Source organism: Thalassophryne amazonica, chromosome 15, assembly GCF_902500255.1.
Source record: "Thalassophryne amazonica chromosome 15, fThaAma1.1, whole genome shotgun sequence".
Taxonomy (NCBI): Eukaryota; Metazoa; Chordata; class Actinopteri; order Batrachoidiformes; family Batrachoididae; genus Thalassophryne; species Thalassophryne amazonica.
In genome coordinates this window covers 10,164,599-10,192,273 of record NC_047117.1, presented here as the reverse complement: position 1 = coordinate 10,192,273, position 27,675 = coordinate 10,164,599, and the positions used below count along the sequence as shown (strand labels likewise).

Here is a 27,675-nt window from a genome sequence, read left to right as displayed (position 1 = left end):
ACTGATCACCACCAACACTTTAATATTGTTTATTGGTGTCAGTAAGATGGCAAACCTTTACAAACTTCATGGAGATAAAACGACATAAATGGAAACAGATGTTGATATAAAATGAAAGTTTTATATATTAAAAAAACAAACAAACAAGAAAGGCGACGTGTGCATTTCTGGTACAGTCTAATCCCTGTCAGTGTGGGTAGAAAAGATTCCACGCAGTTCATAATCCAAGTTGCTGAGCGGTTTCTCTGATGGCAATGAAACCAGTTTTTTTAGGATCTCAGCCATCAAACGCTTTAACAGTTTGTCACTTTGTTCAACCTGTAGCTTCTGTTCTTGTGAACATTAACGGTCCACTTGGGTGACGTATCCTCTGGTCACTCTGTGCAAGACTCAAACCAAAGTGATGTTTTCTACTTTGAAGCTGCATCCTTCAACACTCCCAAAGCACCATGGTGGAGGTCATCCAGAGGGAAGGAACCAGTCTTTTCTTCCACTCTTCTGCTCAACTGACCCCCATTCCTCACCTGATGCCTGTTGGGAGAAAACACAAGTTGAGGTCAGGACAGAAACCTGATGTTCAGTTTAAAATCAACCATCAAAGTTTAAAGAGGGTGTGTGGGTCAGAAGGTCCTGTACATCTGGTGGTGGGACAAGCAGGTCAATGCTGTTGGACTTCAGTTTGTCCAGATCCTTGAGTCTATCTGTCAAAGGAAGGTTGGAGGTCATGTGATCACCTGGTTTACCTAGACATTACCTCTAAAAGGTGTACAGCCAAGTGTTTGGTATCTGAGGTAGAGGTGCGGTGGAGATGAGGGCAGAACTAAGACCTACTTGGCATCTGTTGGCACGCTGATTGATTTTGCAATCTTGTTTCTCACCTTGCATGTAGGACTCCACTGCCTTCAGCACCATCGTGCCGAGTTTGATGGACTTCCAACATCCAGTGCAACGTGCCACACACACATTCCCTGGTATTGGTTTGAGCTTTTGAATCTTTCTTGGAAAAACCAGTTAAATTTTCACGTCGTTGCATTATGTCGAGCTGGTTGAAAGTACCTGCTCTATTTTTTATTTTTTTTTACATTTGGGGAGCAAATAAAAAACCTGTCTCTTTGGTGGAGTTGATGATTAAATTGAACAGGTCTAATTAGGCTCATTTTCACTGTTCTCAACATCTGACAACACAGTTTTTCTGTCTCACGCATCAGTATAGATGGATGATATTATACATGGCCCATCATGCATTGCGTGCTCTTTGCACATGCGTAGTATCCTATCATGTTTGTGACTTGGCATAATATGACTCCAACATGCCTGACAATGTCCTGGGCTCCTTTTTGGCCATTGAGTAACATTTTTGTCATTTTCAAAGATATTCTATTGTTACACACACTTATATAATAAATCTTGGGTATGTTCTCCACACGATGCAGGAGAGCACCAAAACTAATGTGAAGTGCACTGATGAACGCTGGCAGACTGTGGCGCCACAATACGTAATTATTTTAAACAGCAGCATGGTCTCTGCATCCGTCCGCTCACCGTTGTTGGCCTTCGGCCTAATTTGGTGTTTTTTGGTGCAAACACAGTCCATGTGATCCTCCAGTTTCACCTCCACCTCCGTCAGTTTGGCCCGCCGCCGTATGTACTCCACCTTCGCCACCTAGAGAGAGATGTGGATGATGACTGAGCAAAGGTTTGGAAGAATTAACTGAAGTAAACTTGATCACTGACGTGAACAACCATTTATGTCACTGTGCCGCCCATAAAGGGGTGGAGCATGAAAATCACCAGGATGATGTGGTTGGAATGAAGCCCAAAGACGCCCATATTATGAAGTTACCAAAGTTAACTTTGGGTAACGGATCACCCGAACATGGACGACTAACTCTTGGGTGCGAGTAATATACTACAACTGACACATTGCCTCAGTAACCTTAGCGGATATTGAGAGCTTGATGTTAGCTATATATTGACTGAGCTAATTAGTGCGAACTGTGCTCAGTGGAAATACTGGAGCACAGACTTCTTAAACAGTCTTCTTGTACAGTCGATCTCACATGAAGCCATATTATGTCCGATTTAATAAAATGCGCAGAAAGGGCAAACGCTCGAGTCCACAGCAGCTGGCGGCTGCACTTGGCACATTAACTGTCACTCAAACCAACCACGAATTAACACCTTAACCCCTTAAGCCCTAGAGCCTATTTCACCAAAATCACATACCCACACATTATGATTTATTTCTCAGCTTGTACAAGGTCAAAAATGCAAAAGTTTGGATCAGCTAAAAAAACAGGTCCTAGGGGATGTTGTGATACAAAAAATTTGAAAGTAAATAATACTTGGTAGGAGTAAATGAGGGTTTTTTTCCCCAAAAAATTAATTCTGATTTATGTCTTTATTTGCTTGGCGTTTCAGCTGTGGTTAGTTGATATGTGATTAAAGTGGATACCTTTGTAGAGACTTTGCTTGATATTTTGATATATAATAATTGTATGCTGGTGTCAGCATTGGTTAGTTATGAGTGTTCAAATGTTCCAAAACAGGGCAAGTCCCCAAATTAGGGGACTCTAGGTTGCTGCATTATAATAAATTTTAAAGTCACCCCCTTATCCACTTAATTGTCATGAACATCAAAACTAGCCTAGAGATAGTGATTTGTTGTTGTTTTCCTTTTGTAACAGCTGTAAACATGTTTGTTTATGTTGTAAAATTTTTTAACATGGGTTTTCATGGCAGTCGGCATCAAGTAACAATTCATGGAATTGCAAGTGTGGGGACCATCAGAGATTACTATTTGGTCTCAATCCTAAAAATTAACAACTGCCTGATTGGCACACAACCGCTGACCTCACAGGAAGTGAGCGCTAACAAATCAGTGCAAAGATGTACAGGGTTTTTCTTTCTTTCTTTCTCTGTGGCTGGTAGACGAGAACTAGATCTCAGCTTCAAGGACCAGATTGTGTGTAAAGGTGCTGACAACACCTGGACCCGTTCCAGCCCACCTGGAACGGGTCCAGGTGGGCTTTTAATTTTTAATTCACGTGTAATGTATGACATGATCGCGGAGATGTTACTTAAGAAATACCGGATTAGTCAGCTACCTGTGAGCTTCCAGTTAAAATGTTTAATCCAGCAGGGTGTGTTTCTTTATAAAGCCCCCCTGTCCACACACACACACATACACCTTTGCTGCATGTCTTGCACTGAAACTGTTGTGGGTTCGAGTCCACCCTTGAGCCAGTCTGCGTTAAGCGTTATGAATATGGGAGTTTGGGGTTGACGGGGTTTAAACTCATGTGTAGCGCCTTGGATTGATTTTATGTTAGTGTACTTAAAGATTGTTGTGAACTGGTGCTGTATGAATTGATTTTCTATCCACTAGCATACGTCAGAAGGTCACTGATGGCTTCCAAATTTGACAGGAAGTACTGAAACCATAAAGCTTGGATCTTTGATTATGCTAATATCTAATATCTCTGCAACAGAACAAATGTATCCTGTCCACTGAACTCACTCTTCCCAGGTGTCTCCTGAGCTCAAAGACCAAGGACACAGAGACATGAATGTTTCTGCAAGTTTGCCATCAAAAGTGTATCATGTGGTGAAAGTGTGAGTCCAGGAGGTCGTTGATCTTGGTCTTGATCCAGGACTATCACAAGCTCACATTCCTCACTCAGCTTCTCTGCAGTCGAGGTATCAGTTGATTCCTCAAAGATCAAAGCATCGTCCTTGAGCTAGTAAAGCTCAGAAAAACTTTCCTCATTAATAAAGGCACATAAGCCGCTGGTTTCCGTGAACCTCCAACACTGTCGTTTGAGCCAGAACACACCCCTGAGGGCCCCTTCACACATAGTCCAAATAAACTTCAACTCAGGGTGACTCACAGCGAAACAACTCGTACGATTGAACCACGCAAACATCACGCCGATGAGCAGGCATGCACAATGCCACTCTGATGGTTCGTGCATGTGGGAACACACTGCAAGGAGCTGCATGATGTGGCAGCTGCTGTGAAGAAAAAATTTTAAAAATACATCCAGCGACGGTTTTATGCATGCGGGAACACAGCAGTTTTTCACAGCAGCTGCGCGATGTGGCTGCTGAAAATAACAAAAAAAATAAAAAGTACATGCCACCCACAGGACTCAAACCCACGCCTTCCAAAAGCTCTGATTGCCAGTCAGAAACTTTACCACTGAGCTACCATCCTGTGAAAGCAGCAGCAAACTGCCTGATATGAGAAAGGAGATGGACATATTTAAAATAAAATAAACCCACACACCATAAAAAACACCACATTTATCAAGTGGGCAATACAAATATGATCCATCTGTTCCTCTGTAGATGACCCATGGTCACGGATGTACAGTCATGAAATGATATGAATGATGAAGCAGTTTGCTCTGTCCACATCTACTGGTCCAGTGTGTCCAGCTGGTTGTGCGCGTGTATTCTGCCCGACACGCTTGTCTGGTGGATGACGCGCTACAGCACTGACACCGCGTCATGTTGAACAGAGCTAACGTGGGTGACGTGATGGTCAGATCACCCGCTGTGTGTTCTGATCTGACGGTCCGTTTCAACCTGGATGCAGCCTGTCAATGTCCACTCCGTCCATGCACTTGCTCTTTGCAGCCCGTCGCAATATATGTTTTTATTTATGTCCATATAAGGACAGCAAGCAGACCTACGTGTGTCACAGTGGACAGTTGTTAATCCATGTCTGTCCAACTGTTCAGCTGGGATGTCCAGATCGACAGCTCCCCACAGCTGCTTCTTTCGGTGGCCCCACCTCCTGTCAGTTCAGCGCACACACCAGGGTGTCAGTATGTTGCTTTTGCAAAGCCACACTCGTGGGGAACTTAGACAAATTTCACATCCAGCGGGACAATGATTGTCTGCCGACTGTTTTCATGATGATAGTACAACTGGTCACACATGCTGCGAGAGGGTTCGATGGTCTCGCACAGCGCACACTCTGTCTTTCAGCCGCTGGTGTGCACAAATAGTTGTAGCAACAGGTGTACAATGCATTAGAGGCAGCTACAAAATTACATACGATTTGCATACGATTCCTGCTTCATGTGCACTTTATGCGCAATTCAACCAAATTCACACTATGTGTAACGGGGACCTGAGGAACACCAATTTTCAAAAAGAAAAAAAATTGTCCCATTTTTTAAACCATTAGTCTTACTTTTGTGTACCTGTGTGAATTAACATGCATGTTAGACACTTCCAACTTCCAATTTAAATCTATGTTTGCACATTTCGGAATCAGAAAGATATTTAGTGTCATATGAATATACATTGAAATTAATTAAGGCTTCTCTCAATATATGGAAAACTTTGAAAAAGAAATGTAATAAAGACTTCTGCACAGCGCAGACTGTGTGCATATGTGGGCTGGCTCCAACTTTGCAGAAATTAAACAGAAGCTCCTGAACAAACCCGCTGTTGTTATGTTCTAGTTTTTGTTGCTGTATCCCGGATTGGTGGCGCCAAAAGACAAACAGAAGTTTTGTTGTGATATAGTGTTTACAATGGCTGTGCCAACAAGGTCAGATCTGGGAACTCGCGCTCACTATCGCAGCGTCTGCAGCCTCGCAGAAGGAATCCTTTTATAAACAAGTCACATGGGTGGCTCCTTAGTCTGGTCCAGTTTCTGGAGTTGAGCTGTTATGGACCTAAAGTTGCTCATCATCTATTTCCTAACAGTCCACGCAGTCTTCCACCTGGCTCAAAAAATTGCACAGTGCAAACGTCTGCTGCTGTACATTTTCATTTCCTGTAAATTGCAACAGAATTGGTGCACTGCCATCATTGGGCAGCAGAATGCATTTGCACTATAGGCAACCGGAACCCTGGTCTGAAGTACAGTGCATGGCATTTATATGGTGCATTATTCTGATTCATTGGGTTTAACCATCAGATTCCCTTCCTGATGTAACAGACATAAAGAAATGCAACTTGGGGATTAAGGACCTTGTCCAAGAGACCTTAGTGGGTTTTTATTTATCTGATCTGACAGGGGTTCTAACAAAGGATCCTCTGGTCACAAGCCCACCTTTCTAGCCATATGTTGCCCATGACTGAAGTGGTTTGGACTCGAACCATTGTTCCATTTCACTTTGTCAGAGATGACCTCCTTTCGTTAAACCAAAAATGGTTTATTTTGTCAGAGCATCTTTATGAAATATTTCAGTTTCTTTCAACAGTGTGAAAACTGAAATTAAACTGGGAGGTCTGAAAGTGGTCTAAATCCTCTCACCGTCAGCACCGACTCAATTACCAAAGTACCGAACATGTAAAGGCTTCGTTGTGATGTGACAATCGGTTGTAAAAGTGTGTGAGTTCTTCTCCCCATCGTGGCTACATTTCTGGCTCCACAATTTGCTCATTAAAATGTTTTTAATCACACGTTTGGACCTCTACAAGCACATTTTGGTGTTGTGCGTTCCGTGTGACCCTTGTTTTAGGGGGGTTATTACCTTGACCGTGCGGTGGTGTTTGCGGGTTGCCTGGCACCTCATGTTGCTGGTGTTGCAGCAGCCCGTGCACCGTTTCACTTCCACGCACGCCGGCCAGATGATGAAGTTGGCTGAGGTGGGATCCACCTGGCTCCTCAGGATCTCATGAATCACCGTCCGCACTTTACATACTGCTGGCACGGCTTCTTCCACCACTAGAGGCGAACAAAATAGAGGGGATCGTTCAGAAATGTGGCAGTTTGCAGCTTGCAATAACTAGTAATCTAACTTGGTTACTCTTCAGATTGCATAATCAGCAAAGAAACTAATAATTACTTTTCTGAGTACTCAGTCATAAATATAACCAAGTTAGATTACTAGTTACTTTATTAGTTGCGTTCAGCAGCTGCCAACAAGTTGTCCACAGCTGCTAATGCAGTAACTATATAAAGTAAGTGTAAAATGTAACTGTATAAAGTAACTATTCAAAGTTACTTTGGCAAAACTGACCTCAACCTCCACTTTAGTTCATGAAAGTGTGTCCAGGTTTTACTAAAGTAAAAACGATGAGGTTGTTTGTACTATATACGGAGGACAGCTGAATTTTGGGGAAAATCTGTTTACAGTTATGCTACATTTTTTAAGTATTCACATAGAAAAACATCTTGACTTTTATGAAAGTCTTTATTGAAGGTTTAATCTGTTTACAGTTATGCTACATTTTTTAAGTATTCACATAGAAAAACATCTTGACTTTTATGAAGGTCTTTATTGAAGGTTTAACCTGTTTACAGTTATGCTACATTTTTTAAGTATTCACATAGAAAAACATCTTGACTTTTATGAAGGTCTTTATTGAAGGTTTAACCTGTTTACAGTTATGCTACATTTTTTAAGTATTCACATAGAAAATGTCTTGACTTTTATAAAAGTCTTTATTGAAGGTTTAATCTGTTTACAGTTATGCTACATTTTTTAAGTATTCACATAGAAAAACATCTTGACTTTTATGAAGGTCTTTATTGAAGGTTTAACCTGTTTAAAGTTATGCTACATTTTTTAAGTATTCACATTGAAAATGTCTTGGCTTTTATGAAAGTCTTTATTGAAAGTTTAACCTGTTTACAGTTATGCTACATTTTTTAAGTATTCACATAGAAAATGTCTTGGCTTTTATGAAAGTCTTTATTGAAAATTTAATCTGTTTAAAGTTATGCTACATTTTTTAAGTATTCACATAGAAAAACATCTTGGCTTTTATGAAAGTCTTTATTGTAGGTTTAATCTGTTTACAGTTATGCTACATTTTTTAAGTATTCACATAGAAAAACATCTTGACTTTTATGAAAGTCTTTATTGAAGGTTTAATCTGTTTACAGTAATGCTACATTTTTTAAGTATTCACATAGAAAAACATCTTGACTTTTATGAAGGTCTTTATTGAAGGTTTAACCTGTTTAAAGTTATGCTACATTTTTTAAGTATTCACATTGAAAATGTCTTGGCTTTTATGAAAGTCTTTATTGAAAGTTTAACCTGTTTACAGTTATGCTACATTTTTTAAGTATTCACATAGAAAATGTCTTGGCTTTTATGAAAGTCTTTATTGAAAATTTAATCTGTTTAAAGTTATGCTACATTTTTTAAGTATTCACATAGAAAAACATCTTGGCTTTTATGAAAGTCTTTATTGAAGGTTTAATCTGTTTACAGTTATGCTACATTTTTTAAGTATTCACATAGAAAATGTCTTGGCTTTTATGAAAGTCTTTATTGAAAATTTAATCTGTTTAAAGTTATGCTACATTTTTTAAGTATTCACATAGAAAAACATCTTGGCTTTTATGAAAGTCTTTATTGTAGGTTTAATCTGTTTACAGTTATGCTACATTTTTTAAGTATTCACATAGAAAAACATCTTGACTTTTATGAAAGTCTTTATTGAAGGTTTAATCTGTTTACAGTAATGCTACATTTTTTAAGTATTCACATAGAAAAACATCTTGACTTTTATGAAGGTCTTTATTGAAGGTTTAACCTGTTTAAAGTTATGCTACATTTTTTAAGTATTCACATTGAAAATGTCTTGGCTTTTATGAAAGTCTTTATTGAAAGTTTAACCTGTTTACAGTTATGCTACATTTTTTAAGTATTCACATAGAAAATGTCTTGGCTTTTATGAAAGTCTTTATTGAAAATTTAATCTGTTTAAAGTTATGCTACATTTTTTAAGTATTCACATAGAAAAACATCTTGGCTTTTATGAAAGTCTTTATTGAAGGTTTAATCTGTTTACAGTTATGCTACATTTTTTAAGTATTCACATAGAAAATGTCTTGGCTTTTATGAAAGTCTTTATTGAAAGTTTAATCTGTTTAAAGTTATGCTACATTTTTTAAGTATTCACATAGAAAAACATCTTGGCTTTTATGAAAGTCTTTATTGTAGGTTTAATCTGTTTACAGTTATGCTACATTTTTTAAGTATTCACATAGAAACACATCTTGACTTTTATGAAAGTCTTTATTGAAGGTTTAATCTGTTTACAGTTATGCTACATTTTTTAAGTATTCACATAGAAAAACATCTTGACTTTTATGAAAGTCTTTATTGAAGGTTTAATCTGTTTACAGTTATGCTACATTTTTTAAGTATTCACATAGAAAAACATCTTGACTTTTATGAAGGTCTTTATTGAAGGTTTAACCTGTTTACAGTTATGCTACATTTTTTAAGTATTCACATAGAAAAACATCTTGACTTTTATGAAGGTCTTTATTGAAGGTTTAACCTGTTTACAGTTATGCTACATTTTTTAAGTATTCACATAGAAAATGTCTTGACTTTTATAAAAGTCTTTATTGAAGGTTTAATCTGTTTACAGTTATGCTACATTTTTTAAGTATTCACATAGAAAAACATCTTGACTTTTATGAAGGTCTTTATTGAAGGTTTAACCTGTTTAAAGTTATGCTACATTTTTTAAGTATTCACATTGAAAATGTCTTGGCTTTTATGAAAGTCTTTATTGAAAGTTTAACCTGTTTACAGTTATGCTACATTTTTTAAGTATTCACATAGAAAATGTCTTGGCTTTTATGAAAGTCTTTATTGAAAATTTAATCTGTTTAAAGTTATGCTACATTTTTTAAGTATTCACATAGAAAAACATCTTGGCTTTTATGAAAGTCTTTATTGTAGGTTTAATCTGTTTACAGTTATGCTACATTTTTAAAGTATTCACATAGAAAAACATCTTGACTTTTATGAAAGTCTTTATTGAAGGTTTAATCTGTTTACAGTAATGCTACATTTTTTAAGTATTCACATAGAAAAACATCTTGACTTTTATGAAGGTCTTTATTGAAGGTTTAACCTGTTTAAAGTTATGCTACATTTTTTAAGTATTCACATTGAAAATGTCTTGGCTTTTATGAAAGTCTTTATTGAAAGTTTAACCTGTTTACAGTTATGCTACATTTTTTAAGTATTCACATAGAAAATGTCTTGGCTTTTATGAAAGTCTTTATTGAAAATTTAATCTGTTTAAAGTTATGCTACATTTTTTAAGTATTCACATAGAAAAACATCTTGGCTTTTATGAAAGTCTTTATTGAAGGTTTAATCTGTTTACAGTTATGCTACATTTTTTAAGTATTCACATAGAAAATGTCTTGGCTTTTATGAAAGTCTTTATTGAAAATTTAATCTGTTTAAAGTTATGCTACATTTTTTAAGTATTCACATAGAAAAACATCTTGGCTTTTATGAAAGTCTTTATTGTAGGTTTAATCTGTTTACAGTTATGCTACATTTTTTAAGTATTCACATAGAAAAACATCTTGACTTTTATGAAAGTCTTTATTGAAGGTTTAATCTGTTTACAGTAATGCTACATTTTTTAAGTATTCACATAGAAAAACATCTTGACTTTTATGAAGGTCTTTATTGAAGGTTTAACCTGTTTAAAGTTATGCTACATTTTTTAAGTATTCACATTGAAAATGTCTTGGCTTTTATGAAAGTCTTTATTGAAAGTTTAACCTGTTTACAGTTATGCTACATTTTTTAAGTATTCACATAGAAAATGTCTTGGCTTTTATGAAAGTCTTTATTGAAAATTTAATCTGTTTAAAGTTATGCTACATTTTTTAAGTATTCACATAGAAAAACATCTTGGCTTTTATGAAAGTCTTTATTGAAGGTTTAATCTGTTTACAGTTATGCTACATTTTTTAAGTATTCACATAGAAAATGTCTTGGCTTTTATGAAAGTCTTTATTGAAAGTTTAATCTGTTTAAAGTTATGCTACATTTTTTAAGTATTCACATAGAAAAACATCTTGGCTTTTATGAAAGTCTTTATTGTAGGTTTAATCTGTTTACAGTTATGCTACATTTTTTAAGTATTCACATAGAAACACATCTTGACTTTTATGAAAGTCTTTATTGAAGGTTTAATCTGTTTACAGTTATGCTACATTTTTTAAGTATTCACATAGAAAAACATCTTGACTTTTATGAAAGTCTTTATTGAAGGTTTAATCTGTTTACAGTTATGCTACATTTTTTAAGTATTCACATAGAAAAACATCTTGGCTTTTATGAAAGTCTTTATTGAAGGTTTAATCTGTTTTCAGTTGTTCAATTTTTTCTTTTTCTTTTTTTTGTCATCAATACGTTTTTCTGAAGCTGCTTAACCAGGACAACATTCCATGTAAAGAAATTATGAGTAACTGAAATTTTATATTTGCACCTTTTTTTGGCCTGTGTGAGACACTGAGACACAATTCTACTGTTTTTGTTTGGAGTGTGAACATGTTAATTCTGGGTTTGGGGTCACATGCAAACAGAAAATGTCCAGATTTGAATCTGCTGTCTGGGATGTTGGAGGATGGACAGACTTATGAATTCTGTCAGGTCTTCAGCAACCTCACAGGCTTTTATTTTGAAATACAGGCTCTTATTGTGGAAATGTGGCATAAACAGGTTTGTAGTTTTCAAAAATGACTGATTTCTCAAAAAAAAAAAAAATATTGGTCCAATCACCTTGCTCATTTCACAGCTTGAATCCTCATGAAAAAAATACGTTTGTCGAAGAACGAAAGTCAGCTCTTTCTGGATTTCAATTGATGCTCCGGACACAGAGGCCACTCCCCTTTTATTATATGAGGACAGACATTGTAAAATCATGAATAATCTAGACAGGCACTCAGAGTACACACTTCTACCAGGACTTTATTTCCCCCTTTTTCTTTAACTAAATTCCAATCCTTAATCCACAGTACCCCCCCACAACTCCCAATCAGGATCAGTATTGGATGTGGACTGAAGTATCCCCATGGATATACAGTGATTTGGATTCTGAACATTCACTTTTGATCCCGACCGCTCATCTCTGACCCTGACCTTTTGACCCTGTACCCAGGATGCTTGTGATATTAACTTTTTTATATACTTTTACACCTTTTTTTAATGTGAAATTTTCATCCTTGTCTCATCTTTATGCTTTGTAACGTGCAACATTTGCAGTTAGCGCAGCAGCACTGTCACTGTGCTTTAATCAAAGTCAAGATCCAGCCCTCGATCTTGATTCTCACCCACATTTAATGGGTTCTTCTTTACAACGTGCTCTGCTCATCCACCGCGTTTTTATTAGTTTTTATGTAATCCCGCCATCAGACTGTGGAGATCTCACCCTCGGAGACGACTGTAAAGGTTGTGTGTTCTTACCCGTGCTCCTCCTGTGTCTGCTGGGCGTCTGTGCTGTCTTGAGGTCGCGGTCGCTGTGAGAGACGTCCTTGTGGTAGCCATGTTTGGTCTTTTCGATCGCCTCATTCTCTGCGTGGAGACAAAACAAACACATGTTGTGCTGTTAATTACATGATGTTCAGATTGTCAGAGAACACCAGATTTCAGAGTAAAAATCAACGCAACGGTCCTCTTAAATCTGATTTTACTGCAGCAGATAACTGCAAAATTACTTTAAAAAAAAACAGAGTGTCCACTTGGCTGTTCAATAGGCAGTCAGGTAGAGAATTACACAGGGGTCAAAATTTAAAAATGCTCCAGTCATACTGAAAACAATAACACATTATTTGTCTGATCACAAAGATTCCAAAAAGGTATAGTTTGGACTATTTGTGACTGATTTCTGTGGAGTTGCTGTGGCGACCCCAAGTGCAAACAAGGGAGCAGCCGAAGGGACTTACTATGGCGTAAAAATAGCAAAAATGGTGACAAAGGTCAGTTTCACTCCAGTTTTGATAAAAAGTGATGCAAATTATTGGTTGAGCTAAAAGGATTAATAAATTGAATAATTTTGACTGTGTTGAATGTTTGAGGCCACAGTAAAGGTCAAACAAGGTCAAGGTCTATTGGATTCAAAGGCATTTAACATGTGTTACCCTGTAATATGATAACTAAGCATGACAGATGGTGCAAACTATTCCATTTAATACTCTATTTGCTCAACCAACAATTTGCATCACTTTTTACCAAGATTGAAGCAACTTTAACTTTTCACCCTTGTACAAACTGAAATCGACGTTCTCGCCATTTTTGTTATGTTTTGCCCCATAACTCCATAGAATAAAGTCATAGATAGTCCAAACTATACCTTTTTGAAACCTGTATGATCAGACAAATGATGTGGAATACCTTTTCAATATGATTGGAGCATTTTAAAATTGTGACCCCTACCTACACCTACTGAAAATTCAAGTGGACACTTTGCTTTTTCAAGAGTAACTGAGTAGTATTTGTGCCGAACTTGGTGCTTGCATCACCATGTGAAGGATTTCTTTGTAAATATTATTGTCTGCTGCACTATTAACAGAGTTGGCACGCAACGACAACTCAACACGGATCTGGTTCTTCTACACAAGACGACGCAACTTGCCTCATGAGCCCTGTGAAATATGTACTGGCTTTATATTTATATATATATGAAACCACCAGGACCACAAACAGGTGCAAAATTCAAATCGGTACTGTTCAAAGAGGTCAAAAAAGTGTGCATGACAGCTGAGAAGGCCGATTACAGGGCTTTAAACTGACATGTTGTCTGCACGTGATTTGCTTTAATTTTGAATAATGCCAGTGAATCCCAAACCAGTTACCGTTCCATACAGGATGATCTCGCATCGCGTGTGCAGTAAAGCATTCAGCTGGTTTTCCACAAAGTCCTCAGGGTGAAAGCTTCAGCAGATTTTCTTCTGACATGCAGGAATTTGAGCATGAATTATGCAGCGCGGCAGCTTGGCAGCGCGCCCTGCCCTCAACCTGATAAAGAGCCGCATGACAACGGCATAATAAAGTGAGACACTTGACCCCCGCCAGGCCGGGGAGCCGTCACACTTAACATTTACATTTGAATGATGCCAGGATTAATGGTGGCTCAGTGCAGGCAGAGAAATGTTTTGGTGTGTGTGTGTGTGTGTGTGTGTGTGTGTGTGTGTGTGTGTGTGTGTGTGTGTGTGTGTGTGTGTGTGTGTGTGTGTGTGTGTGTGTGTGTGTGTGTGTGTGTGTGTGTGTGTGTGTGTGTGTTTCAGAGGGAAATGTTAAGTGGAAATTTTAAGTGACTGTACAAAAAGCCTGTTTTAGAACCACAATTATTTCCTCCTTTCTGACTTGTTAATTTGATCCATTACTGCTACAATCACTCAAATCAGCATCGATATGGGCGCCGCTTCAAGGTGAAGTATTACTTTTACTTATTTTGACTTATTTCTGCCTTTGTTTCATGGCAGCTACCGGGGAGTGACGAGAGACGGGCCGACGTGTAAAACAAACCCACATTGTGACGACGTGCTGCCTTTGATCTCCGGAACACCGCGACAGCATTCTTTGTCTTTTGTTGTCTCCTCGCTGTTCTTTGTCAAATAATCAAATAATGACGGTTGAGGGTGAAAATGTAACCTCAAACCATTTTTCAGAAAGAATGAGTTGGAGCAGAAAGCATTAAATGGCGTATTCAGAGGAGTATAAATTGGTTTGACAGAGGTATGCGCTCTGACGGCCTTTCCACTCTTCTAGATTTTTTTTTTTTTTTTTAAATCCCAGCCGTTTTGGGCAGTAGGCAGCCTCAGTGAGAGTACAATGTTAACACGCGACTGTGCCACCCGGGACACCAAGCCATCATCACAAAGCACGGCCGACTTTTAGCAAATCGAACCCACAGTAGTCGAGAAAATGGGAAACCCCCCCCAGCACATTCTGGAGCAGCAAATCACAACACATACATTAGATTTATTAAAAGAGCATGACGACCTGTTTGAAACAATACAAACAATGACTGAATTATTGGTCATTCTGTAAGTTTGACTGTGTGGTCGTGTAAATTAACTGGAAATGTCTAAGATACATAAACTGGCTGTATGGATGGATCAGGACCACAAAGTGGTTTGAGGCACTCAACAAAAATATAAACGCAACACTTTTGGTTTTGCTCCCATTTTGTATGAGATGAACTCAAAGATCTAAAACTTTTTCCACATACACAATATCACCATTTCCCTCAAATATTGTTCACAAACCAGTCTAAATCTGTGACAGTGAGCACTTCTCCTTTGCTGAGATAATCCATCCCACCTCACAGGTGTGCCATACCAAGATGCTGATTAGACACCATGATTAGTGCACAGGTGTGCCTTAGACTGCCCACAATAAAAGGCCACTCTGAAAGGTGCAGTTTTGTTTTATTGGTGGGGGATACCAGTCAGTATCTGGTGTGACCACCATTTGCCTCATGCAGTGCAACACATCTCCTTCGCATAGAGCTGATCAGGTTGTCAATTGTAGCCTGTGGAATGTTGGTCCACTCCTCTTCAATGGCTGTGCGAAGTTGCTGGATATTGGCAGGAACTGGTACACGCTGTCGTATACGCCGGTCCAGAGCATCCCAAACATGCTCAATGGGTGACATGTCCGGTGAGTATGCCGGCCATGCAAGAACTGGGACATTTTCAGCTTCCAAGAATTGTGTACAGATCCTTGCAACATGGGGCCGTGCATTATCCTGCTGCAACATGAGGTGATGTTCTTGGATGTATGGCACAACAATGGGCCTCAGGATCTCATCACGGTATCTCTGTGCATTCAAAATGCCATCAATAAAATGCACCTGTGTTCTTCATCCATAACAGACGTCTGCCCATACCATAACCCCACCGCCACCATGGGCCACTCGATCCACAACATTGACATCAGAAAACCGCTCACCCACACAACGCCACACACGCTGTCTGCCATCTGTCCTGACCAGTGTGAACCAGGATTCATCCGTGAAGAGAACACCTTTCCAACGTGCCAAACGCCAGCGAATGTGAGCACTTGTCCACTCAAGTCGGTTACAACGACGAACTGGAGTCAAGTCGAGACCCCGATGAGGACGACGAGCATGCAGATGAGCTTCCCTGAGACGTTTCTGACAGTTTGTGCAGAAATTCTTTGGTTATGCAAACCGATTGTTTCAGCAGCTGTCCGAGTGGCTGGTCTCAGACGATCTTGGAGGTGAACATGCTGGATGTGGAGGTCCTGGGCTGGTGTGGTTACACGTGGTCTGCGGTTGTGAGGCTGGTTGGATGTACTGCCAGATTCTCTGAAACACCTTTGGAGACGGCTTATGGTAGAGAAATGAACATTCAATACACGAGCAACAGCTCTGGTTGACATTCCTGCTGTCAGCATGCCAATTGCACGCTCCCTCAAATCTTGCGACATCTGTGGCATTGGGCTGTGTGATAAAACTGCACCTTTCAGGGTGGCCTTTTATTGTGGGCAGTCTAAGGCACACCTGTGCACTAATCATGGTGTCTAAACAGCATCTTGATATGGCACACCTGTGAGGTGGGATGGATCATCTCAGCAAAGGAGAAGTGCTCACTATCACAGATTTAGGCTGGATTGTGAACAATATTTGAGGGAATTGGTGATATTGTGTATGTGGAAAAAGTTTTAGATCTTTGAGTTCATCTCATACAAAATGGGAGCAAAACCAAAAGTGTTGCGTTTATATTTTTGTTGAGTATATATATATATATATATATGTGTGTGTGTGTGTGTGTGTGTGTGTGTGTGTGTGTGTGTGTGTGTGTGTGTGTGTGTGTGTGTGTGTGTGTGTGTGTGTGTGTGTGTGTGTGTGTGTGTGTGTGTGAGAGTAGAGTAGAGTAAAAAATTGCGGAATTGGAAACTAGTGTTGGTGGAGGTTTGCACTCTACGAGTGTGGTGCTTATTTATGGAATGTGTGTATCCCAGTCGAGACTCCGATCAGAAACCCTACTAGTAGAATCTCCAATCGCAGATTCTACTGGCAGAATCCCAGTAGAGACTCCGATCGAAACCCTACTAGTAGAATCTCCAATTGTAGATTCTACTGGCAGAATCCCAGTAGAGACTCCGATCGGAAACCCTACTAGTAGAGTCTCCAATCGCAGATTCTACTTGCAGAATCTCAGTAGAGACTCCAGTCGAAAACCTTGCTAGTGGAGTCTCCGATCACAGAGTCTACTGGCAGAATCCCAGTGGAGACACCGATCAGAAACCCTAGAGACTCCGATCGGAAACCCTACTAGTAGAGTCTCCAATTGCAGATTCTACTGGCAGAATCCCAGTAGAGACTCCGATTGAAACCCTACTAGTAGAATCTCCAATCGCAGATTCTACTGGCAGAATCCCAGTAGAGACTCCGATCGAAACCCTACTAGTAGAATCTCCAGTCGCAGATTCTACTGGCAGAATCCCAGTAGAGACACCGATCGGAAACCCTAGAGACTCAAATGGAAAACCCTACCCTAGGTTTTGAATAATCAGGTCCCATCTTATCTTAGGGACCTCATAGTACCATATCACTCCAATAGAGTGCTTCGCTCTCAGACTGCAGGCTTACTTGTAGTTCCTAGGGTTTGTAAGAGTAGAATGGGAGGCAGAGCCTTCAGCTTTCAGGCTCCTCTCCTCTGGAACCAGCTCCCAATTCAGATTAGGGAGACAGACACCCTCTCTACTTTCAAGATTAGGCTTAAAACTTTCCTTTTTGCTAAAGCTTATAGTTAGGGCTGGATCAGGTGACCCTGAACCATCCCTTAGTTATGTTGCTATAGACTTAGACTGCTGGGGGGTTCCCATGATGCACTGAGTGTTTCTTTCTCTTTTTGCTCTGTATGCACCGCTCTGCATTTAATCAGTAGTGATTGATCTCTGCTCCCCTCCACAGCATGTCTTTTTCCTGGTTCTCTCCCTCAGCCCCAACCAGTCCCAGCAGAAGACTGCCCCTCCCTGAGCCTGGTTCTGCTGGAGGTTTCTTCCCGTTAAAAGGGAGTTTTTCCTTCCCACTGTCGCCAAGTGCTTGCTCACAGGGGGTCGTTTTGACCGTTGGGGTTTTTCCATAATTATTGTATGGCTTTGCCTTACAATATAAAGCACCTTGGGGCAACTGTTTGTTGTGATTTGGCGCTATATAAAGAAAATTGATTTGATTTGATTTGATTTGATTTGATTCGATTTACTAGTAGAGTCTCCAATCGCAGACTCTACTGACAGAGTCCAGGTAGAGACTCCGATCAGAGACTCTACTGGTAGGGTTTCCAATCGGGGTCTCTACTGGTAGAATCTCCGATTTTACCAAATCGCAGACTCTACTTTGACATATATATATATATATATATATAGACACACACACACATTCCAAAGACAAGCACAGTACTCATAGAGCGCAAATCTCCACCAAAATCCTGTTAGAAGTGGCTTTTTATAAGCTAAAATAGAATGCAAAATATAGATCAAAAGAGCTTTTCAATGTTAAAATCAAATATCCGCTAAATAATCAGTACAGATCAGATGCGGATCAAACTTTTAGTCTATTCATTGAGATTGTCAGTTTGCACCTCATTGTCACAAATGAGTGTGACTGAGCCACTTTTGACTGAGATATAATGCAAAATGTGCATCAAATGGACTTTTCGATGGTAAGTCTCTTTGTCTGATCTCTAGTTTGCACTCTGGGTCGCCATAGCAAATCTGAGGTGGATCTGCATGTTGAATTAGCACAAGCTTTAGGCCGGATCCCCTTCCTGATGCAGCTCCCCATTACATGGAGGAATGTGACAGGAGTGGGGTTTGAACTGGGAACCTTCTGTACTGAAACAAAGTGCACTAACCACTTGGCCACCACACCTGCCTTCAAATGGCCATAAAATCCATAATGTGGATCAGATGCAGATAAAATTTTGTCAGGTGATGGTGAAATATGAGAGTGTTGGGGCATGTTTGATTAAGATTGGATTTTTAAGATTGTATATGTACGTATGCTGGATTTATCATTATGCTGAAGAGCCCTTTAAATTGTGAAGACAGTATTTATGGTTATGCTGACCCTCCTCTTTGAAATGTACAAGGGTCAGTTTTAAGCTTGATCTAGAAAAAGTAGAGTGTATTCACAATCATTTGCATTCTGAAAACCAACATTTCTTATGTTAAGTTTGGACTCACTGGGTGCAATGTTGAGAAATGTTTTTGATGTTTTTGTTTTTGATTCCTCACTTGTAAGTCACTTTGGATAAAAACTTCAGCTCATCAGGAATGTAACTTTCCCATTACAGGTGTGCTCACTACCTGGCTGACAGATGTTTGGTTGCTGGTGGTGGGGGAAGCCTGTGAAACCAGTTCATACTAATCTTCAAGGGTCTCCTGATGAAGACACAAGAAGATATGACAAAGTCTATAAACTTGCCATTTAAATAAAGGACCTGTCAGGAGAACCAAAAACATCCAGTTGGCACCTTCAGTCTCTGGATTCAGTCTGGCAATCAGGTGCCTCTGTGTTAAGGACCCCAGCAGCTGGACAGGGGACGGAGACCAGTTGCCTTTCTGGATGGTTGCCATCCAGGATTTAGGGAGGTTCTGCAGTGTGGTGAATGCAGCCGTGTGCATACACCCAGACCTTTACCTCGGACAGCTGCCAGGCTGGTTTCAAGTGATGTTTTGTCTGTCACGGTTTGCAGCCTGGAAGAACATCGAAAAGTGCACGTGGTGTCAAATCTGGGCCGTCGTGGAAAACAAACATCACAGCGGCTGAGCCACACCTCCCAGCTTTTTCGTAACAGAATATTTTGCATCTGTGAAGTGTTACCTTTTGCATACTTTGTGAAATAGTGTTTGATTAATGGGTGTATTACAGTGTGAGTGGCTGAAGGTCACAGCAGTACGGCAGAGTTGGAGTGCAGAAAGCAGCTGATTGGTAAAGGGCTGGACGGGGTCAACACGTGTTGGTATTCCCACCTGGACACACGGCTTCAGTCTCAGGTCTGTCACACTGAGCAGCAACCTCAGCTCTCAGTGGAGCATCTGAGATGACCTCGTTAAAGAGGAGAGGTCCATGAACACTTGTTCAGACTGTCAGTAAAAATCCAATTTATGCATGTCTGATTCCATGCTGCAAGTCTGAACAGTCAAGTCACATGAAATCAGTTTTTTTTTTCCCTTCCTCTTCCCCAAATCACATTTGGGAAATTAATTGTGGTCCGAACACTCAGACTGGATTCCGGGTGTGGTTTGTGACATCTGTACTGCCTCACAGGCAGCACGGTGGCTTAGTGGTTAGTACAGTTGCTTCACAGCAACAAGGTCATGGGATCGCTTCCTGTCTGAAACCTTTCTGTGTGGTAGTTTGCATGTTCTCCCCTTGTTTGCGTGGGTTCCCTCCAGGTGTTCCAGCTCACTCCCATATCCAAAGACATGCAGGGTTAGGTGGATTGGAAACTTTATAATTGTCTGTAGGTGTGTGAATGTGTTTCTGTCTACAAGTGGCCCTGTGCTAGACTGACGTCCTGTCCAGGGTGTACCCTGCCTCATGCCCTATGACTGCTGGAAAAGGATCCAGCCACCCGACCTGCCCCATAGTAAGCAGGTAGAGTGGATGGATGGATGTACTGCATCATGGCTGAAACACTGATGTGCACATCACATGTGCAGGTGTATTTGGATTTGTTTTTTTTGTTTTTTTTTAACTTTTCTTTAAAATGTACATTCAGTTTGGACTTGTGTGTGCATGCGTGCGTGCATGCATGCATTTCTAATGGCTCATTTGACTGATTGGACAATCACCTGATAGCACATCTGGTGTCCTGCACTCTAAGTAAACGTAAAGATTTCAATGCACTGTCACATTTTTAAAATTCATATCCTGTGAGTCAAAGCTCTGTGTGGGTTTAGATACAGTGTTCAGACACCAGGCGGCACCCATATGACTGTTCTTGTGTGTGTGTGAGACTTTCATTACTATAGCAACCGATGTGGATAAGACTGCTAATGAGGATTGCAACATGGACACACAGACTAGATCTGGTTACTTCCTACAACCCCTGGCAATAATTATGGAATCACCGGCCTTGGAGGATGTTCATTCAGTTGTTTAATTTTGTAGAAAAAAAGCAGATCACAGACATGACACAAAACTAAAGTAATTTCTAATGGCAACTTCCTGGCTTTAAGAAACACTATAAGAAATCAGGAAAAAAAATTGTGGCAGTCAGTAATGGTTACTTTTTTAGACCAAGCAGAGGGAAAAATATGGACTCACTCAATTCTGAGGAATAAATTATGGAATCACCCTGTAAATTTTCATCCCCAAAACTAACACCTGCATCAAATCAGATCTGCTCATTAGTCTGCATCTAAAAAGGAGTGATCACACCTTGGAGAGCTGTTGCACCAAGTGGACTGACATGAATCATGGCTCCAACATGAGAGATGTCAATTGAAACAAAGGAGAGGATTATCAAACTCTTAAAAGAGGATAAATCATCACGCAATGTTGCAAAATATGTTGGTTGTTCACAGTCAGCTGTGTCTAAACTCTGGACCAAATACAAACAACATGGGAAGGTTGTTAAAGGCAAACATACTGGTAGACCAAGGAAGACATCAAAGCGTCAAGACAGAAAACTTAAAGCAATATGTCTCAAAAATCGAAAATGCACAACAAAACAAATGAGGAACGAATGGGAGGAAACTGGAGTCGTCTGTGACCGAACTGTAAGAAACCACCTAAAGGAAATGGGATTTACATACAGAAAAGCTAAACGAAAGCCATCATTAACACCTAAACAGAAAAAAAACAACGTTAGAATGGGCTAAGGAAAAGCAATCGTGGACTGTGGATGACTGGATGAAAGTCATATTCAGTGATGAATCTCGAATCTGCATTGGGCAAGGTGATGATGCTGGAACTTTTGTTTGGTGCCGTTCCAATGAGATTTATAAAGATGACTGCCTGAAGAGAACATATAAATTTCCACAGTCATTGATGATATGGGGCTGCATGTCAGGTAAAGGCACTGGGGAGATGGCTGTCATTACATCATCAATAAATGCACAAGTTTACGTTGATATTTTGGACACTTTTCTTATCCCATCAATTGAAAAGGATGTTTGGGGATGATGAAATCATTTTTCAAGATGATAATGTATCTTGCCATAGAGCAAAAACTGTGAAAACATTCCTTGCAAAAAGACACATAGGGTCAATGTCATGGCCTGCAAATAATCCGGATCTTAATCCAATTGAAAATCTTTGGTGGAAGTTGAAGAAAATGGTCCATGACAAGGCTCCAACCTGCAAAGCTGATCTGGCAACAGCAATCAGAGAAAGTTGGAGCCAGATTGATGAAGAGTACTGTTTGTCACTCATTAAGTCCATGCCTCAGAGACTGCAAGCTGTTATAAAAGCCAGAGGTGGTGCAACAAAATACTAGTGATGTGTTGGAGCGTTCTTTTGTTTTTCATGATTCCATAATTTTTTCCTCAGAATTGAGTGAGTCCATATTTTTTCCCTCTGCTTGGTCTAAAAAAGTAACCATTACTGACTGCCACAATTTTTTTTTCCTGATTTCTTATAGTGATTCTTAAAGCCAGAAAGTTGCCATTTGAAATGACTTTAGTTTTGTGTCATGTCTGTCATCTGTTTTTTTTCTACAAAATTAAACAACTGAATGAACATCCTCCGAGGCCGGTGATTCCATAATTTTTGCCAGGGGTTGTATGTGGAATGTCAATCAGTGAGATCAGATCTGAATCAGATATGCAACAAATCCTACATACAGAAGAGGGGTTGCATACAACTGCTCACTGGAAGAACATTGAACTTAAATCTGCTCAGTTCTTACCCTTTTTGAGCAAAATTATAGCAACAAAATTCACCATTGTATACTGTGCAAAACCCAAGCTTTTCACTGTTAATTTCCAGAACCTGTGCTTCATTTAGTTTGAACCCATGCTGAGTCTTTGTGTTTGACCTCGCTCTTGTCATCACAACCCTCCCAGTCTTGGCCATAGGCGTAGGTTAACTTAGGCATAGGTTGGCCACTTAGCTCATCCATGTATTCCTCAGGTATCACAATTCTATCAATTTTTGTAATCTCTTGACCAATGCATCCAAAACCACAAGCTGCTGGCAGAAAACTGTGCTGACAACAAAAGTGGTTGTCATATGCAACAAAAGGCAAATATGAATATGCTGAGTGCACATTATGATGAGCATTTTGACTAAAACTTGGATAATATTTGGATTTCTAAAGCCAAAAGCTGGGGACTCAATTTAGACAAAATGGCATATTGGGCATTTTGCACTTAAACTATATATTATAAATAAATCTGCAAGTTGGGGCACTTAAAACTTCTTTTATGGGGAGGAAATGTGAGGCGTGGCTGTGTAAATAGACCAGACATTGTCATTCTGTCTTGCACTGTCCAAGCTTTAGTGGACTGGAAGTCTCTAATCTGTGTCACTTCCTGTCTGTGTTCACTGATTAATGAATAGGATTTCAGTTCGTACTGCAGCAAGAACAGGCAGCCAGGGTGTGAAATAAATAAATATATATCATTCTTTTTGTTTGCCTCATTCCTACCAGCCACTTCTGACATTCCTAGGCATTGGACAAGCCTGAGCATTGAACCTGAAAAATACAGTGAGTGACTGAGATGAGTCCACCTGTCCCCCACCCCAATTTAACATGATAACTCAATAAATACTATTGTTTTCAAGTTAAAAAAGGCACATAAAGAGCATAAATTTGGGTAAATTTGATGCATCGAATCAATACAGACGGCAAGCTCTTTTTGTTTTCTTTTGCTTATGAAATAACATCTGTCTGCTACCTGCTGGACATATCTGGTCTTGTTGCAAGAATGATGGAAATTAGGAGCGAGTGTGGCTAACGCTGCATACAGGACATGTTCAAAGCCTGTAGTGGCCACCGAGGGTATCACCTCGTGTCTGTATACGCTCAAAAAATCAACTGGTGAAATCAACCAATATATTGGTTCAAATTAACCTGTTCTCTGCACTGATGTGTCCAATCGAGTTTTGGTTCAAAACAACCAGTCCAGGTTAACACAGGACTCCATGTGCTTATTGTTCCATTTAGTCTCAAATATCCTTAAATTTGGCCTAGTCAAAGTCAGACACTGCGAAGTCCATTGTTTCCCAAAATTAGAAAAATCACAACACTGGAGCCACTGGACCAGCAGACTGGCAGGGTAGAACATGAATGAGCTGGTAACAGGCTGACCAAATGTATCTGAAAAAGACCAATACTGGACCAACCAAATGTAAAAGTGTAGAAGGCTTAAGAACAGTGAATATTGATAGCAGAAATATTACCATGCCATCCAAACTAATATTACTATTCTTAACCAAAATTGGGGGAACTGCTACCCTGTCACCCCACAGAGCTTCTCCCTGCCAATGGGTCAAACATATGAATGGTTTGTGCCACCTGACTGATAACATGCAGGTATAACATAACCAGTATATAGTTATAAGATCAACATACAATGGAACTTACTCATTGGCATGTACTGCTGGTGATGGCAGCAGATGTCCAGGATGATGGTCGGGGAGGTGGATAATCTGGTTGTCCCCATTCAGGAATAACAGTGGATTATCGGTGAATGCCACTTATGTAAAATGGTCAGCTTTAGTGATGATCCTCAGCTCTCAACATCTCTTAATAAACTCACTTCACCTTTTCTTAATCATATCCTTCAAGATATTTAATTGACATTCCAGGAAATATAGAGTGAGAAAACAAATGACGCTAATGCATGCTAATATTTTAAGTTGCAAAACAAAGATTGTGCCAAGAACATCCTAATACCATCCACACAACCACAAAAATGATGACAAATGGTTTGAGTCTAACTCAGTTCGTAATACTCAGTTCAGACTTTTCACAATTAATTAATTATTTTGTAACATGTTATACTTTTTTTTCTTCTTAGATAATGCTACAAAATGGTTATTTTGATGGATTCTTTGAACGAGAAAATATCACTTCACTCAGTTTGATCTTGCTCGCTTAAGAACGCAGGCTATAACAGAATATGTATTTTATGACAACAATCTTCAAAATTCAATATGACCACCATGTAGGTCTTGATGCACATGATGTTGACTTTCAATTCTGGTGATTCCAAAAATACAGAGATTTCCTAGTCTACCAAAATTATGTGAGAAAACGGCATGAGGGAAAATACGACATGCAGACAAAAGCTGCAGTAGGGACTAAACGTTTGTTAGATATATCTGTGGGTTTATATACTACTTTGTTTTGGTAATAAATAATCACCTTACTTAAAGGATCATATATTTTTTACTATGAGTCTGTTATCTGCTTAAATGTGCATGTGGAACTAGATTTAATCAATCAATCAATCAATTTTTTATATAGCGCCAAATCACAACAAACAGTTGCCCCAAGGCGCTTTATATTGTAAGGCAAAGCCATACAATAATTATGTAAAACCCCAACGGTCAAAACGACCCCCTGTGAGCAAGCACTTGGCTACAGTGGGAAGGAAAAACTCCCTTTTAACAGGAAGAAACCTCCAGCAGAACCAGGCTCAGGGAGGGGCAGTCTTCTGCTGGGACTGGTTGGGGCTGAGGGAGAGAACCAGGGAAAAAGACATGCTGTGGAGGGGAGCAGAGATCAATCACTAACGATTAAATGCAGAGTGGTGCATACAGAGCAAAAAGAGAAAGAAACAGTGCATCATGGGAACCCCCCAGCAGTCTACGTCTATAGCAGCATAACTATGGGATGGTTCAGGGTCACCTGATCCAGCCCTAACTATAAGCTTTAGCAAAAAAGGAAAGTTTTAAGCCTAATCTTAAAAGTAGAGAGGGTGTCTGTCTCCCTGATCTGAATTGGGAGCTGGTTCCACAGGAGAGGAGCCTGAAAGCTGAAAGGCTCTGCCTCCATTCTACTCTTACAAACCCTAGGAACTACAAGTAAGCCTGCAGTCTGAGAGCGAAGCGCTCTATTGGGTGATATGGTACTATGAGGTCCTAAGATAGATGGGACCTGATTATTCAAAACCTTATAAGTAAGAAGAAGAATTTTAAATTCTATTTAACTGGTTTTAGCACTTAGAACAAAGAGTCACCTTAGGTTTTGCCCTTGCATGGATTTGGGCAGGGGTCCGGACATCCCTCTATGCCCATGGGAGACCAATAAGGTTAGGATTTTCAAAATAAGATCTGCCTTTTGTCATGCCCGTTTTCTAAAACTGTTTCAGTTTCTTTGTTCTGGGTTCTGAACGAATAAATCTCCTGCAAGAGAGAAGTTTTTCAGAATCCAGGATGGCTTTTCACTGTGATTGTTCCTGCATAACTCCGACAATCTATGTGACATCGTCACGCCTCAGCACTGCAGAGACTCGGAATAAAATTTTCTCTATTCAGTATTCTTAGTTTGATACATTAAATCATGCTAAATGCCTGAACTGAAAGTTCTGTCACAAAGCTCGTATATCATTATACTTTTGTAGTTTTGTGGAGTCACAGAAAGACTCTTGCAATGTCTCTCTGTCTGTAAATGACTGCTCTGCATTTTGAAGATCATTTCAATGAAACTTGGTGTATAAACATTGGGCTGTCCTCTCAGAATGCAAGTAATGTCAAGGTTAAAGGTCAAATCCGAGGTTACAGTCTGAAATGCATCAGGGACCATATATCAGAAACTACACACTGAAATGTGGTTTTCTCCATAGACGTCCGCTCTGCTATATTGTAACGAACCATGATGATGTCAAGTGAAGCTGAAAAATTAGCTGTCAGCAGCAAAACACTGCAACAGTCAATGTCTTGTTCAATAAAATATGTCTACCTGCATATGGCACACACTACACATCTGGTCATCGTTCCACCAGATATCAATGGAGTCGTATCGTGAGTATTTTGAGATACTGAACCATTTTCTAAAAAACAGTATTTCATTTGAACCCAATGGCCTTCACGAAATAACTTTTGAAACACCAGAGTTTCAAAAAGCCTTGTTTCAGTCTGTGTAGATCATCTTGAGATGAGATCTAAATCCAAAATCCACCTGCTTTTCTAAAGAATTTAGATAGGAATTAATTTGGTAGGGGGCACTGTCTGCTAAATGTCAAAATAGTTGTGCTAAAAATGTAGAAACAGAGCTATTTTTGGAAGCTGGTATTTCATTGGGTGTTTGAGTTTGGAGAAAGCCTTGTTTTCAGTCTATATCAGGATTAAAAGTGAAATCCACCCCCTGTGACTAAGACTTTGCTATGATGGATTGCCAGTGAATCTTCCAAAAATGCCCCATTACTTATCAGCACGTATTATTATTATTTTAATCATCTTTATTGATACAGGTTTCAGTCTCTCCAGAAGCTGGAAAAACTGTCAGGTTCTGCGATAATGAAGCGCTTTACCTACGGAGTCAATCTCTAGCAGCCGCTGGAGGTCGCTGATGTTGCGGATCTCGCTGCGGGAGAGTCGCTCCAAAAGCTCCTGGGGGAGATGAGACTCCTGTGGGAACAGAAGTTAACTGTCTGTAGCAAAACTTACCGAGAAAATTCAGTGCCAACTCTTAAAGTTTTTTTTAAGTCTTAGCGTGCCAAATGAAATTGTGCGTAATTACGCACCAGGTGAGGCTTGAATCGCTCGTGTGTCACATCTTTATCGGTCAAGTATTGTAATTCAGACTCCTTAAAGTTGATCGTGTGTAAGATGTGACTGTAGAAAAAGTGATCCACAGCGGATTTACCTCAGTGGCGCTGCGTAACAGGCACAGACAGCCGGCCAGGAGATGGTACACGGCTGCTCTCATCTCCTCTCGAATACGTTGCGTCGACACCAGGACGCGACTGAAGTCCAACGCAGGAGCCCGTGTGTCGC

At 39.7% G+C, this 27,675-nt stretch overlaps 1 protein-coding gene and 1 long non-coding RNA gene across 2 annotated transcripts; one reads left to right on the top strand and one right to left on the bottom strand.

Annotated features, from left to right (window-relative positions):
- Nucleotides 1-27,675, bottom strand: LOC117526979 (platelet-derived growth factor subunit A-like). The gene is made up of 6 exons (XM_034189108.1): nucleotides 27,545-27,675; nucleotides 27,210-27,306; nucleotides 12,210-12,317; nucleotides 6,498-6,691; nucleotides 1,543-1,663; nucleotides 1-531 (listed from the first exon to the last, which is right to left on the bottom strand). The coding sequence occupies exons 1-6, from the start codon at nucleotides 27,605-27,607 to the stop codon at nucleotides 521-523; spliced, it is 594 nt and encodes a 197-aa protein (XP_034044999.1). The 5' UTR covers nucleotides 27,608-27,675; the 3' UTR covers nucleotides 1-520.
- LOC117526981 lies at nucleotides 7,394-26,131 on the top strand. The gene is made up of 3 exons (XR_004565405.1): nucleotides 7,394-7,407; nucleotides 15,455-15,460; nucleotides 26,049-26,131. It is a non-coding gene; the product is annotated as an uncharacterized LOC117526981 (long non-coding RNA).

What these genes read in the sequence shown, in the direction of transcription:
- LOC117526979 (XM_034189108.1), bottom strand. Translation starts at nt 27,607, where the DNA reads ATGAGAGCAGCCGTGTACCATCTCCTGGCCGGCTGTCTGTGCCTGTTA. An exon ending in TGTTACGCAGCGCCACTGAG is followed by an intron (nt 27,307 to 27,544) that starts GTAAATCCGCTG and finishes CTGTTCCCACAG; the next exon opens with GAGTCTCATCTCCCCCAGGA. An exon ending in GCTAGAGATTGACTCCGTAG is followed by an intron (nt 12,318 to 27,209) that starts GTAAAGCGCTTC and finishes GTCTCCACGCAG; the next exon opens with AGAATGAGGCGATCGAAAAG.